General features: G+C 42.2%; 1 protein-coding gene across 1 annotated transcript; it reads right to left on the reverse strand.

Moving 5' to 3' along the window:
* Positions 1 to 399: 399 nt before the first annotated feature.
* On the reverse strand, positions 400 to 9220 carry CMPK2 (cytidine/uridine monophosphate kinase 2). The gene is made up of 5 exons (XM_059842838.1): positions 8793 to 9220; positions 8339 to 8453; positions 7322 to 7523; positions 5960 to 6193; positions 400 to 1724 (listed from the first exon to the last, which is right to left on the reverse strand). Exons 1-5 carry the CDS (start codon positions 8886 to 8888, stop codon positions 1604 to 1606), a joined length of 768 nt encoding a protein of 255 aa, XP_059698821.1. The 5' UTR covers positions 8889 to 9220; the 3' UTR covers positions 400 to 1603.
* Positions 9221 to 12615: the final 3395 nt, after the last annotated feature.

The following is a 12615-nucleotide window of genomic DNA, read 5'->3' on the forward strand; positions in this document are numbered from 1 at the left end:
CTTCTAAGAACCCAGCATCAAAACCCAGAAAGTCTGGCTTCATGTGCAAGTCTGTGTAAGGAGAAAAGGAAAGGGGAGTTTTTCAGGATGAGTGATCTTTTACCTGGACAAGCTAAGGCTACACAATATTTAGGACAGGCACATATTTGCACCCTGATCATTCATATGCAGTAGTGTCTTCTGTATAAGAATCTCCTCTATCCAAGACAGAGTACCTGAATGCTTTGTAATTTCTAAAATAATTGAGGCATCTACAAGTATGCATTTTCAGTCTGCATATATAGCAAATCCAAAGGCTGCTGAAATAAAAATAATATATGAACCAAAACAGTATCTATTTCTAGAATTTATAAATTTATAGGCTGTGTAAATTATATATTAATAACATACTCAAAACCATTAAACAGTGCATGAATAAAATATATTTTTAGAAGTTTTTCTTTCTATCACCTTGTATATACAGACTGGACATAGGAACTACAGTACTGAGTTTATTATTATTTAGAAGAGATTCATTGATAGTTGCATTTGCTTAAAACAGGAAAGTAAGTTAAAGTGTTTTAAATCAAATTTACATTTTAAGATTTTTTTTTTCTGGAACTGCAGCTTTATCTCTGACCTCACAAAGGCTTATCCATATGTTTAGTTTCACACTTAGGAATAACAATAGTTAAACTAATGTACACCAAAATAAGCTTTTGCAGACCTGAAGTCTTGATGTAGCCTGCAGTCACATTCAACCTGTTTGAACACCCACACAAGAAAAAAAGATGAACTGAAAAGGTGCAATCATTCCCATTGCTCAGAATCTCTGTGGTTTTTCATTTCACATTCTCTCAAAAGAATACTAGTTCTCATTAACAAATATTAATAGAATAAAGAAAAAGTTTTGTAAAAAATATTTTAGTGATCATTTATAAGTTTTTAGTTTCGGGTTCTCCTCAGGTCTCTGTTTCTCATTTGCTGGCATTGTCTGGGTTCCCTCTGAAAATAATTGATTTTTCATTAGAATATATAAACAGGCTTGGACTTTATTACTTAGAGCCCTTGGTTTACTGGCACTCATTTACAACACTTTTTTTTTTTTCCAGTGCCCATCACAGCAACAGCTGCTCATCCTCTATTCCAAAAAAACCCTCAACACTGGGCACTGGATTTTCTGTTCCTAAACGTTATAATAATTTTATGGTTTTAGTGCTGATGATATTTCAGCCTCTCCTTGGGCATCTAATGCTCCTGATGCAGTGCAGTAAATTTTGACACACAATGGATTGGGGATTAAGTTATCCTGGTGATGAAGTTGCAACATGATAGCATCTCAAAATGTCCTGGTGTCAGAAAGCACTCTGAGGCACTTCATGCATGACTGTAGTATGCCTGTTTCTTTACAAATAATGCTGAATGATGTGAGTAGCATTTTGCCTTATACAGAAAAGTAGAGTAGCAACCACAAAACAGAAAACCTGCACAGATTACTGTTGACAGAATAAAACCGTATTCAGTATTTCTGTGAGACAAAACACATCACTGTACATTTGCAGGTACCAAAACAGTGTGTGGTAATCAAAAGTATCTTTTAAGTGCTACTACACAAAAGTTGCTTTCAAAAAGCACAGTGTTTCCTAATTAGTTGTAGAACAGTCTTGAGAACTTCTTCTTTGGAGGGGCTGGCATCAACCTCTTGGCATGCAGGATTCACCATCCTTCTGTAAGACTCTTCAACTCTAAAAACAAAACAAGAGAAATTAAACTTCAAAATGCAGGGATATGAAATGAAATTAATCATCAGCCTCAGAAGACAGCGCTCACACTGCAGAGACAGAGGACAGAAAATCTAATATGAAGCTAAGAATGAAATCTCCAGCAAAGAGCAATAAACCATTAGTAACTATTACAATGTAAATCTCAAACCAAGAAGTTTCCTTGACATTGAGTCCCAGAGCTCCAGCCATACTAACAAGACATGGCATAAAGTATTTCTTTCTTTACAGCTTATCACTGGATACAGTTTGGTATAGCAGTAGAGTGGACAGTCTGCTTCTAGCACCTGGATTAATTTTTTTTCCATTTCTGCTAAGGTATCTCTGAACTATATGGCATTGCATTGTGTAGTTGTGCTCATTGACTGATCTCAGCTTTCACTCACTAGATTACAGAGTTGACATATCATTCAACTTCCTCCAATCAACTAACCAGCTGAATAACAGGATAAAATACAGGATGAAAACCTCCTCACTTAGGCTATAAGTATAAAGCAGAACCCTCCACACTGTGTCTTCGAGGGTGTGAATGTGAATGTGAATATTATTGTCTATGTTCCCATAATGCCATTCAGGACAGAAGTCACAAGACAAATCAAGGAAGATTCTGGATGTTGTCATATTCATATTCAGATTGACATAATAAACAGGTTCCAACACGAATATGCAGTAACAGGATTAAAATGTAAAAGATGCTTAATGGTAGTATGTTCCCTAGCAAACTCATCTCTCTGCAGGTCCCACTATATGAGCTATGTGTCCACACAGAATTTCTGTCAAAATTAGGCATTCACAGAATCATAGAATGTTAAGGGGCTGGAATGGACCTTAAAGATCATCTAGTCCCAATCCCCCTACCATGGGCAGGGATACCTCCCACCAGACCAGGTCACTTAAAGCCTTATGCAACCTGACACTGACCACTGACAGAGTTGGGGCATCAACAGCATCTCTGGGCAACTTGTTTCAGTAGATCACCACACCCACAGTTAAAAATTTCTTCCTAATAGCTAACCTAAATTTCCCTTCTTTCCATCTGTATCCATTACTCCTTGTCCTATCACTACAGTTCCTGATGAAGAGTCCCTCTCTGGTTTCCCTGCAGGCCCCTTCAGATACTGGGAGGTTGCTATGAGGTGTCCACTCAACCTTCTCTTTTCCAGGCTAAACAGGCCCCCTTCCTCAGGCTCTTTGTAGAAGAGGTGCTCCAGTTCTCTTATCAATTTTGTGATCCTCCTCTGAGCTTGCTCCAACAGTTCCACATCCTTCTTATGTTGGGAACACCAAAACTGGACTCAGCACTCCAGGTGGGGTCTCACAAGAGCAATGTATAGGAGGAGAATCCCCTCCTTCAACCTGCTGGCCATGGTGCACGGATGCAGCTCAGAGCACAGTTGGCATTCTGGGCTGTGAGTGCACATTGCCAGCTCATGATGAGTTTTTCATCAACTGTCAGAACAGAGGAAATTCCTCTGGCTGCCCGAGGAATTCCTTGAGGACTCGAGCCCCTGCCAGGGGGCTCAGAGACCTTGGCACAGAGCCCAAGACCCCTGTGCCTTTGATTTAGCCCTTGGAAAAAACAATTACCAATGTTACATGAAGAATTACAAGCCACAAATGTTTAAGTAGAATGATAGTGAACTTATCACAGGGCGAAAAATAGATTTTTGGGGTTTTTAGCATGGGGTTCAGGGGGCAAGATGGAAGAATCTGGGCACGTCCAGCCTTTCTCCTTCTCCTTCTTCTTCTTGGCCTCCATCTTCTGCTGTGATGTTGGCACTTTTAGATTGGTTTAGAGAAGAAGCTCACTGTCTAACATAGGTGATAGGTATTAGAAAGTAATTGTAAATATTGGACACGTAGTTTTTAGTATGAAAAGATAACACTGCCTGGGGGCAGGCAGAGTGCCTCTGACTATCTTGCTGAGCAGACCTTGGCAGGTCAGGAGAAAGAATTTTGTAGGTAAGGAACAATAAACAACCTTGAGACCGAGAACTGAAGAGCCCTGAGTCCTTCTTCGATCACTGGGCTAGGAAAAGAGACTTTCTAACTTATCTCACAGTCACTCTGACCAGCTAGAGTCCCGAGAATCAACCATCACAGTCTTTCTCTGCAGGGCACTCTCAATCACTTCTCCATCCAACCTGTAGATGTGCTCGGGATTGCCACAACCCAGGTGTAGGACACTGTACTTTCCTTTGTTGAATTTCATGAGGTTTACACAGGCCCACCTCTCAGGCCTGTCCAGGTTCCTCTGAATGGCATCCCTTCCCTCCAGTATGTCCACTGCACCACACAGCTTGGTCTTGTCAGCAAAGCTGTTGAGGGTGCACTCGCTTCCACTGTCCATGTCACCAAAAAGATGCTGAATAGTATCAGCACCAGCAGCGATCCCAGGGGACACCACTTGGCATCGGTTCCCATGTGGACAGTAAGCCATTGCCCACAACTCTTTGTGTGCTGCCATCCAGCCAATTCTTCATTCACTGAATGGTCCATTGATCAAATCCATGTCTCTCCAATCTGAAGATGAGGATGTCATGTGGGACACTGTTGTGTTAAGTTGTTCGGTTTCCCCCTCAGTTTTGTATGTTGGACTATGCTGTTACCCCCTCAGTTTACTGTGGTTCAGGCTTGACTCACCCTGCTCCTCCCAAAACCCTAGGTATCCTTCCCTGGACCCCTCCCTGGTGCCCTGTCTGTCACTCGGCACTCCCTCCCCTCCCTCTAGAAACTTCTAGCTGGGGCGTCGAGTGATTGGCTCAGGGGCCAGGGTCCCACCCTCAAGGTATTCCTATTGGTCTTCCCTGAATGTCGATCCCTTGAATACCACTCCCTTCTTGCCTCTCATTGGTCCCGATGTTGTCTCCACCTCTGTTTCCAGCACCCTTTATAAACTGTTGCAAGTCAGCATTTCCTTCTTCAGCACTGGGAGTCCCCTCAGCAATAAAGGCTGTTTTAACCCTCAGCTGGAGTCACTCTCTTCCTGTTGGATTGCTGCCGTGAGCCCCGTCCGCGACAGGGAGCTGTGTCCACTATAACGTGGAGCAGTTCTCCCTAGGCGCCCTCCCGGGTAACCAGTGCCAGGGGAGTGCCCCCAGCTGCAAGCAGTGCTGTAGGCTTGCTGGGCGACTGGAAGGAACGAGCCTTCCTTTTGGGCTACTTGCTGCTTCAGGACACCATCAAACACTTTGCAGAAGTCCAAGCAGATGTCATCAGTTGCTCTGCTCCATTCACCAGTGTTGAAATGGTCAAGCAAAATCTCCCCTTTGTAAAGCCACTTTGGCTTTACAAATTATAGCCACTTTTGACTCTACAATATTTTTAAGGTACACTATCACTAGAAATTTAAAATCCTAAAGGAAGATTTCAGCCTCGCTTGTAGATACGGTAACCACTATTCAGTGTCTCTGCTGAGGTGTCTGCATGAACACTGGGTATTTGAGTTTCCACCTTAGACAAAGATGATCTAATCAATACATTTGGCAGAGCCTAGACAGCAATTCAGCATACCCTGAAGCAGGATACCTAGGGTGCCATTCAGTTGCTTAAATTAATGTACTGCTTGAGATGCTCTGGACTATCTCATTTAGCTTCCTAGCCCAGGAAGTGTTCCACAAGAGCTGCATCACATCTCATACAAACAGGCTTTAGATACTTAAATTTAGATCACGGAGCTCCAAACGAGTGGTGAGATAAATGACTTTGAAGGCTTCAATGAATGTATTGACTATTCTGGTACATGAAACACTTTGTACAACTAAAGACATCAACAAGAGGATGTTTAAATTTTATTCTCTTAATCTGGAGCTCAATTCCAGAAATTCCTGGGGAAGCTGTGTGTTTCAGCTTCTTGCCTCCCAGAACCAGGACTCTTAAGTCCATCTCCTTCATGATCTCACTGAGAAAGATGTGAAAATAAAAACAGCAAAGCAAAATAGAAGTATTTTAACTCAAAGCTCCTTTACAATTAAATTATACATCTGCATCTTTCAAACACTTTGAGTTAGAAGTGAGAGAATTTACCCTCCCTGACAGCCATGCAGTCTTTCCAAAAAAACCCAAAAACCAAACAAAAGCTTATACAAAGGAAATTCTTGTGGAAATTCTTGTTGCAATAATGTGAGAGGCACATTTGTTATTGATCCCACAGGAGCCAAGATTGCCTCCAGCCTCTTATTCCCCATTAAAGGAATTACCTTTGGCGAAACGAGCTGTTAGCTTCCAACTCAGCTTCCTCCTTTGTTTTCTCCAGCCCTCGATGCTGAAGTCTCCGGACTCGTTCTTCAGGGTCAACAGTCAGGAGAAGAACAAGATCAGGTTTAAGCAGATCTTCAGGCCACTGATATACCTCATCTTGAGCTGGTGGAAGATCCTGGACTTCCCCACTTGTTTCAGTGGCAATTGCGTAGGCAGCTGTGCTGTGCCAGTATCTGTCAGGAAAATACAAAATGGAAGGAGAGAAATTCTTCAGTAATACAGGAGACAGCATTATAACAACAAGTCAATAATGGTAAGTGACACCATGGCTTTGAAGGGAAATCCAAATAACAGTTCTGTGCTATCCATTATTTCTTAACAATGATAATAGTTAGTGCACTATTCAGAGCTAATGTGAACTATTAATTACAACATTATGTAGAGACTGTTTCAGATACTCATATCAAAAGAAAGTCTCCTCATATATTGAGACAGGTCAAAGAAGAGTTGCAATATATATCAAAATCCTTTAGTCTGAGTCCCCTTTTTTGTGGTTCCCATCCTACTTAATGCAATAGATTTGGTAAAGAACATGCAGTCTTCACAAACATGTGAAGGAACACAGGCATTACTAATGTTATTAATTTCACTTGCATTTAACATTCTCCCTACTACAAGGCACTGCATTTGATAGATTTCAGTGGATTTGGGGCTGGTTGAAAACAGCGCTCACATGCAAACAACATATGTGTGCATGAATGTCAGTGTGTTCTGTAGCAGGAGGATACAGTACACCTACTGAAATAAGCTAGAGGGTTCAAAGTACATCTAGATTTTTTTATGAACAGTAATATTGTAAGCCGCCTACACAGTTAGTGAAAACCAGAAATAACACAAACCCCCCCCAAAAAAAAAAAAGTAGGAAATATATCTCTGTGTTTAAATTCACAAAGAGTAAGTCTACCTAAAACTCAGTCATTCCAATCCACCCATATATGAGACACATCTTAGAGACAGGTCTCCTTTGGTTTGTCACAATGCCCTGGTTTAGGTCAGAATGCACAGTCTGTGCCTTCACTATTCCTAACTAAAGATGTACCAATTTTCACGGGTCCTAAAGCTAGTTATGAGTATTACACTGATTGAAGTTCCCTATTTTACTGTTACCACAAGTGTTACTCTTTAAAAGATACAATATTTATCTGTCTCTCTGCAGAGAGCCTCCAAAAAGCCTCTAAACAAACTACAAAAAACCCCAAAAGAAAACCCCTGAAGAAACATATAGACCATCACTGATTGCTTGCAACACTGAACAACTGTACGATGGCACTGATATAGGAGGGCTTCTTAAATACACAAACCTGTCTATGATCACAGGTGCCTGAGTGGATGCTTTCGCTATCTCTGAAGCCAGAATGTAGTTGCCCGCAGCATAAAATGCTCTTTTAATGGGTGTTTGCTCCTCATCAAATACAGTCCTCCAGTGGCTGATGCAGGCTGGTGGGGACCGCAGCAAAATGCCATTCAGGGTGTCCTTAACAGCCTGGGTCACTGTGGTTTTGCCTGCATTTCATTTACAGAAGGAAACATTCATTATATTATTTACCAGATACATCTGAGTTTTAAAAACTGAAAAACACTCCTGTCTGTTCATGTGGAGTACAGGTTCTGACATCTGAATATGTAACCCGAGCATCTTGTCGTAGGGCTTCCAGTGGAAAATGATTCTGAGTCTGGTTGCAGAAATTATTACTCCTCTTCCTGCTCTCTGGGAATTATTACTCTTCTAGCCCTTCCTTTAGCCAGCTTTCAGTTTTCCTTCCCTTAAATGCATTAGGTGCATGGCAATTTATATATTCATGGCAATTTCCCTAACCATTCATTTATAATATTTTTCTCGGTTGCAATTTATATGAATGCTGGTCGTCCAGTTCCTTCTTTTTAGGAAGAAGGATTTTCAGCTCTCTTTAACTGACAAGTCAGAAAACAAGGTTAGTCAGAAGCAAGTAATATTTCTCTTTTAGACAAACTGCTGACAATTCCCCAGACTACCACTAGTTTAGTTTATTTATTTGAAAACTCTCCAGTAAAAGTATATTTCATCATCTGCACAAGAAATATAATTTTCAGTACTCCACTCTGTATTCTTTCATTTGCATAGGTAAGGAATGAAACCACTGAATGTAAATTAGCAAAGACTAATCTTTTACAAGTAAGAGAAGACAGATTGGCATTTGTAATTATTAATTCCGTATCTGTCACAGGTTTCCGAGATTTTAAAAATTTTGTTTTAAAGCCTTATGCCTAATAAAAAACATAGCAGTTGCTCCTTTCAACAATTTCTCATATGTGGTTCTTCAACCACACGTTGCTCTTACCTGTGGCATCCAGCCCCTCAAAAACTATGACGGGAAAACCTCCCTTTTTTTGGTGCTCCGGGCATTTCTCCAGCAGGTCGAGTACTGCTTCAGCCTCTGGGATCCGTTCTGCACACTGCAAGGAGAGATCACAGAATGTCTTGGGTCGGAAGGGACCTTTAAAGACAATCTAGTCCAACCCCCATGCAGTGCACTGGACCATCCTAAACTAGATCAGGTCTCTTAGAGCCCTGTCAACCTGACCTGGAATGTTTCAAGAGATGGAACATCGATCACCTCTATTGGCAACCTATGCCAGTGTTTCACTCCCCTCATCGTAATAAACTTCTCCCTTACATCTGGTTAGTACCTGTCCTACCTTCGTTTAAAACGATTACCCCCCGCGTTTCCCGGGCACCCGCCCGCCCCACGGCGCTGGAGAGCCAAACGCGCGCTCCGCGCCCGCCGGGCTGACCTGGCGCAGGCGCTGGCGGAGGGCGCTGGCGGAGGGCGGCAGGGCGCGGACCGCGGGCCGGGGGCCCGGGGAGCCCGGGGCGCAGCGCCCCAGCATCGCCGGGAGCAGCGAGCCGGGAGCCGAGAGCAGAGAGCCGGGGGCAGCGAGCCGGGAGCCGAGAGCAGAGAGCCGGGAGCAGCGAGCCGGGAGCCGAGAGCAGAGAGCCGGGGGCAGCGAGCCGGGAGCCGGGAGTGACGAGCCGAGAGCCAGGAGCAGAGAGCCGGGAGCCCAGAACCGGACCAGCAGCACAGCGAAGGGGCGGGCGGAGGCGGAGGAGGAGCCAGCGGGAAACGAAACTGGCCCGGCCGTCCGGGAAGCGCTGGTCTGCGGGAAGCAGCGCGAAGCAAGGGACAGCTCCTCGGAACGCCCTTCTGTCTTCCCCGCCTCGCGTCACTGGCACCGGGTTGAACGGGTTCAGTCCCGCGGGGAATGAGTCTGTGCGCGGACGGACGCCAGCAATCACGGGGTGTAAGGTCCCAGCCTCGGGATCCAGCCTGGCCGCCTGCCAGCAACAAAGGGTCCGTTCCCACGGGCTCTCGTGGCTGAATCCTGGCGGTCTTCTTTAAAAAAAAAAAAAAAAAAAGAAAAAAAAATTAAAAAAAAAATTAAAAAAATTAGATTTGCAAAATATGCTCCACTGCTTAGGACTGGCCCAAAATGACAAACAAGTCCTAACCCAAACTGAACTACTTTGTTGAGTTGCAGTGCCCAAGCAGGCATATCAGTAACTTGACCCTATTATTTGGTGATACAGTGCCTTGATAATGAGACCAACAAACAAATAATTTGGGGAGTAAATTGGACTTTTAGAAGCCTGTTTTCATTTTCCAAGCAATTTTGCAATGGCCAATTTCAGCTTTCATCAGCTCAAATGTAGGAACCTGGAGCACTGCAAATAGCAATGGCACAGACTTAGTCTCGTGACAGCTGCTATGAGTAACATTGCCCAAAATGTAGTTTTTGAGTTTTCAGAAGATGTAACTTAAAATGTTGAAGAACCTACATCTCTTTTTCAATAGTTGGAGAACTGCCAGAGATATCTAAAGTTAAACTTCTGACATGTTTTTTGAACTATTAGACTCTACAAGAAATTCCTTGGAAACCTGTCTTCTTCTGGTCATCTCAAACGCCTGCACAAATACCTTTTAGTTAGTGTAACTGCAGGGAGAGGGGAGCAGCTGGTAGGCAGTGCCAGTTGCACATCATCTGTACTAGTAGGAAACTGCCCATCCCAAAGAAGATAATGGAAGTCTGGGCCAGAGCCATAACTGGGAGCATACCCTTGGAAGCTCTTCAATACAGTCCCAGCATCATGCACCAAAATTCATTTGGTTCTTTTTAAGGCTGTTTCATACCTGAGAACTCCAGCACCATTCCACATCACTCAAACACATGGGTATGGATACCAGAAGACACAGGGCAAAACATGGTTCATTATATAGGAAGCCAACAGATAGTTTTAAGACCATAATAATATGCACTGATTAAGAATAGGGGCTCTTCTCAGCCAATATTTTGTCTGGCAGAATGACATGCTGTACATGCCTGGCTTATCTGTGGTCCTTTCTCCTAGTCCTTCTGCTCTTCCAGCCTCCACACTGAATTAGGAATATTAAACAGTACATCCTCATCTTTCAGCATCTGTTGTAGACCCTTGTATTTGGCTAAATGTTCTACAATCTACCTCCACAAACCCCTGTGGTCTCCAATTCCACCAATGCTACTGTTGCATAAAAATTTTATAAGTTTTAAACTCACATCCTTATTTCAACAAGTGCCCCTTCTGATAATATTACTGATTTTGGTGAATAACAGTTCAGCATTCAGTTTATTACCTACAGGACTTTTTAAAGATCACACAGATTTCCCCTTCAGCTTTTTCATGTCAGAAATGACAGCCTCTATCCCTTGGTAAGGTAGCTGCTTCATCCCCTTGATCAGTTAGAAAAAAGGACAACTTCTTTAACTGTAAGGTGCTGCCAAGATGTGGAGACCTGAACTGAACCACTAGTCAGGGTTTGGTTACGCTTACCAAAGTTTCACAGACAAGGAGAGTAAGGCAATCTATCTTGTTTCTGGGTAATACTAAGCTTTAAGTTGACTTTTTTCTCTGCTGCCTTCTGCAGAGCCATTGATTTCAGAGGAGGAGCAACTGTGACTAAGATGTCCTTCCTGAGCACAAATGCCACTGCTGAGCTCAGCATCAGGTACACAAGGTTTTGGTGACTCTTTTGCATCTGCACTGCCTCCCCTTTATCTATACTGAAACTTACCTGTCACTTTTCTGTTCATTTGTTTACTTGAGGTCCAACTGACTTGTAGCCAAGTTTCATTTCAAAAGTGCTTGTAAAGCTGGCCATTTCCCTCACTGACCTCTCAGCTTTTTTTTTTTTTTTTTTTTTTTTTTTTGGCTTTTTTTCTTTGTTTTTTCTCCAATGCTACTGTTGCCTTTCCCCTCTCAGCTGAACAAATGGAAAGCACTTACTTTTACTTTCTCTTTTCCCTTTTCACATCTCTCTGCTTTGATATAACCATATTACAACCACTCCTGAACCAATCTGGTGGTGATTGCTTCATTTATAATATGCTTATGAGATCATTCATAATAGGCATGTGATACCTGTTCTCCTGCCTAATTACTTTAAATTACCCTCTTTCAGGATTCCAGTAAAAGTATAGGAAAAGAGAGTTGTCTTTTTATACCCAAGGTGTTTTGTTGTATTTAAAATCAGTGGAGACAGTATGACTTTTTCAGCCTCTTTACAAGGACCTTTATAATTTTATCCTCTGTATAATATGAAGCAATGTTGAAGAACAAATGTGCTAATTATGTACAAAACACTGTTCAGGAGCATTTTTACATCTTTGAGTGTCCACTGTGCGTACATAGAGCTATAGGGATGAGATACAGAGACAACAAGATATATTGAATATATGGCCACATGAATATTCAAAAAATTTTGTTCCACACAAAGTGGAAAAAGAGAAAAAAAAACCAAAACCAAACCATGGAAATCCATTAGCCTGTAACTTAAAAATGTATCTAAGTGTACAGTCCTGTAAACAGCTGTCTGGCTGTCTGATACACAAGCAGGAAAAACTTAAGTCAAAGGCCCATAAAATGTGTAGGTACATAGAATACAGGCAAATAAAACTGCTCTTTTAATGCAGAATATACTTTAAAGAATATCAATAAAGGGCCCTCCAGTAAAGAAAAATATTTGGGAATAAGACCATAAGAACACAGAAGTCAGTACAGTGTCAGGCCAAGAGAGATTCCTCTTCTGCCCATGACAGTGGCCACTGTCAGATGTTTGGGGAAGGCTACAGAAAGGACACAGAAGGATCCTTCTCTCAACATACTTTTGTCAAGAAAGGATCTGATGATCCTTTAGGTCCCTCCCAGCCTGGCATTCTATCATTCTAAAAGTCTATGATCTTTTCCTAGATCATAGAAACCATCTTTTTAATACTTCCTGAATGGGAAATCACATATACACATATACACATATAAACATATACACTAAGGGCCCATGGTGTACTTCTTTCAAATGTGCCTAATCTGTATCTATATTCATATTGTGTGTTTCATATGTCTTTCATAACTTAATTGCATGTAGGTTTGAGCTTTCTGTTTGGTAATTTCCCCTTGGATTTTTTCATCCCAAGGAGAGCTGAGTCAATCCAAGTACAAGGTCCTTGACAGATTTGCATTTATAGTGCTGCAGATGCAATGAGAAAGAGATAGTTTCCAGATGAGATGGAGCAAGAAATAAGGCATTTA

The sequence above is a fragment of the Haemorhous mexicanus genome, chromosome 3 (genome assembly GCF_027477595.1).
Source record: "Haemorhous mexicanus isolate bHaeMex1 chromosome 3, bHaeMex1.pri, whole genome shotgun sequence".
NCBI classification, from domain to species: Eukaryota; Metazoa; Chordata; class Aves; order Passeriformes; family Fringillidae; genus Haemorhous; species Haemorhous mexicanus.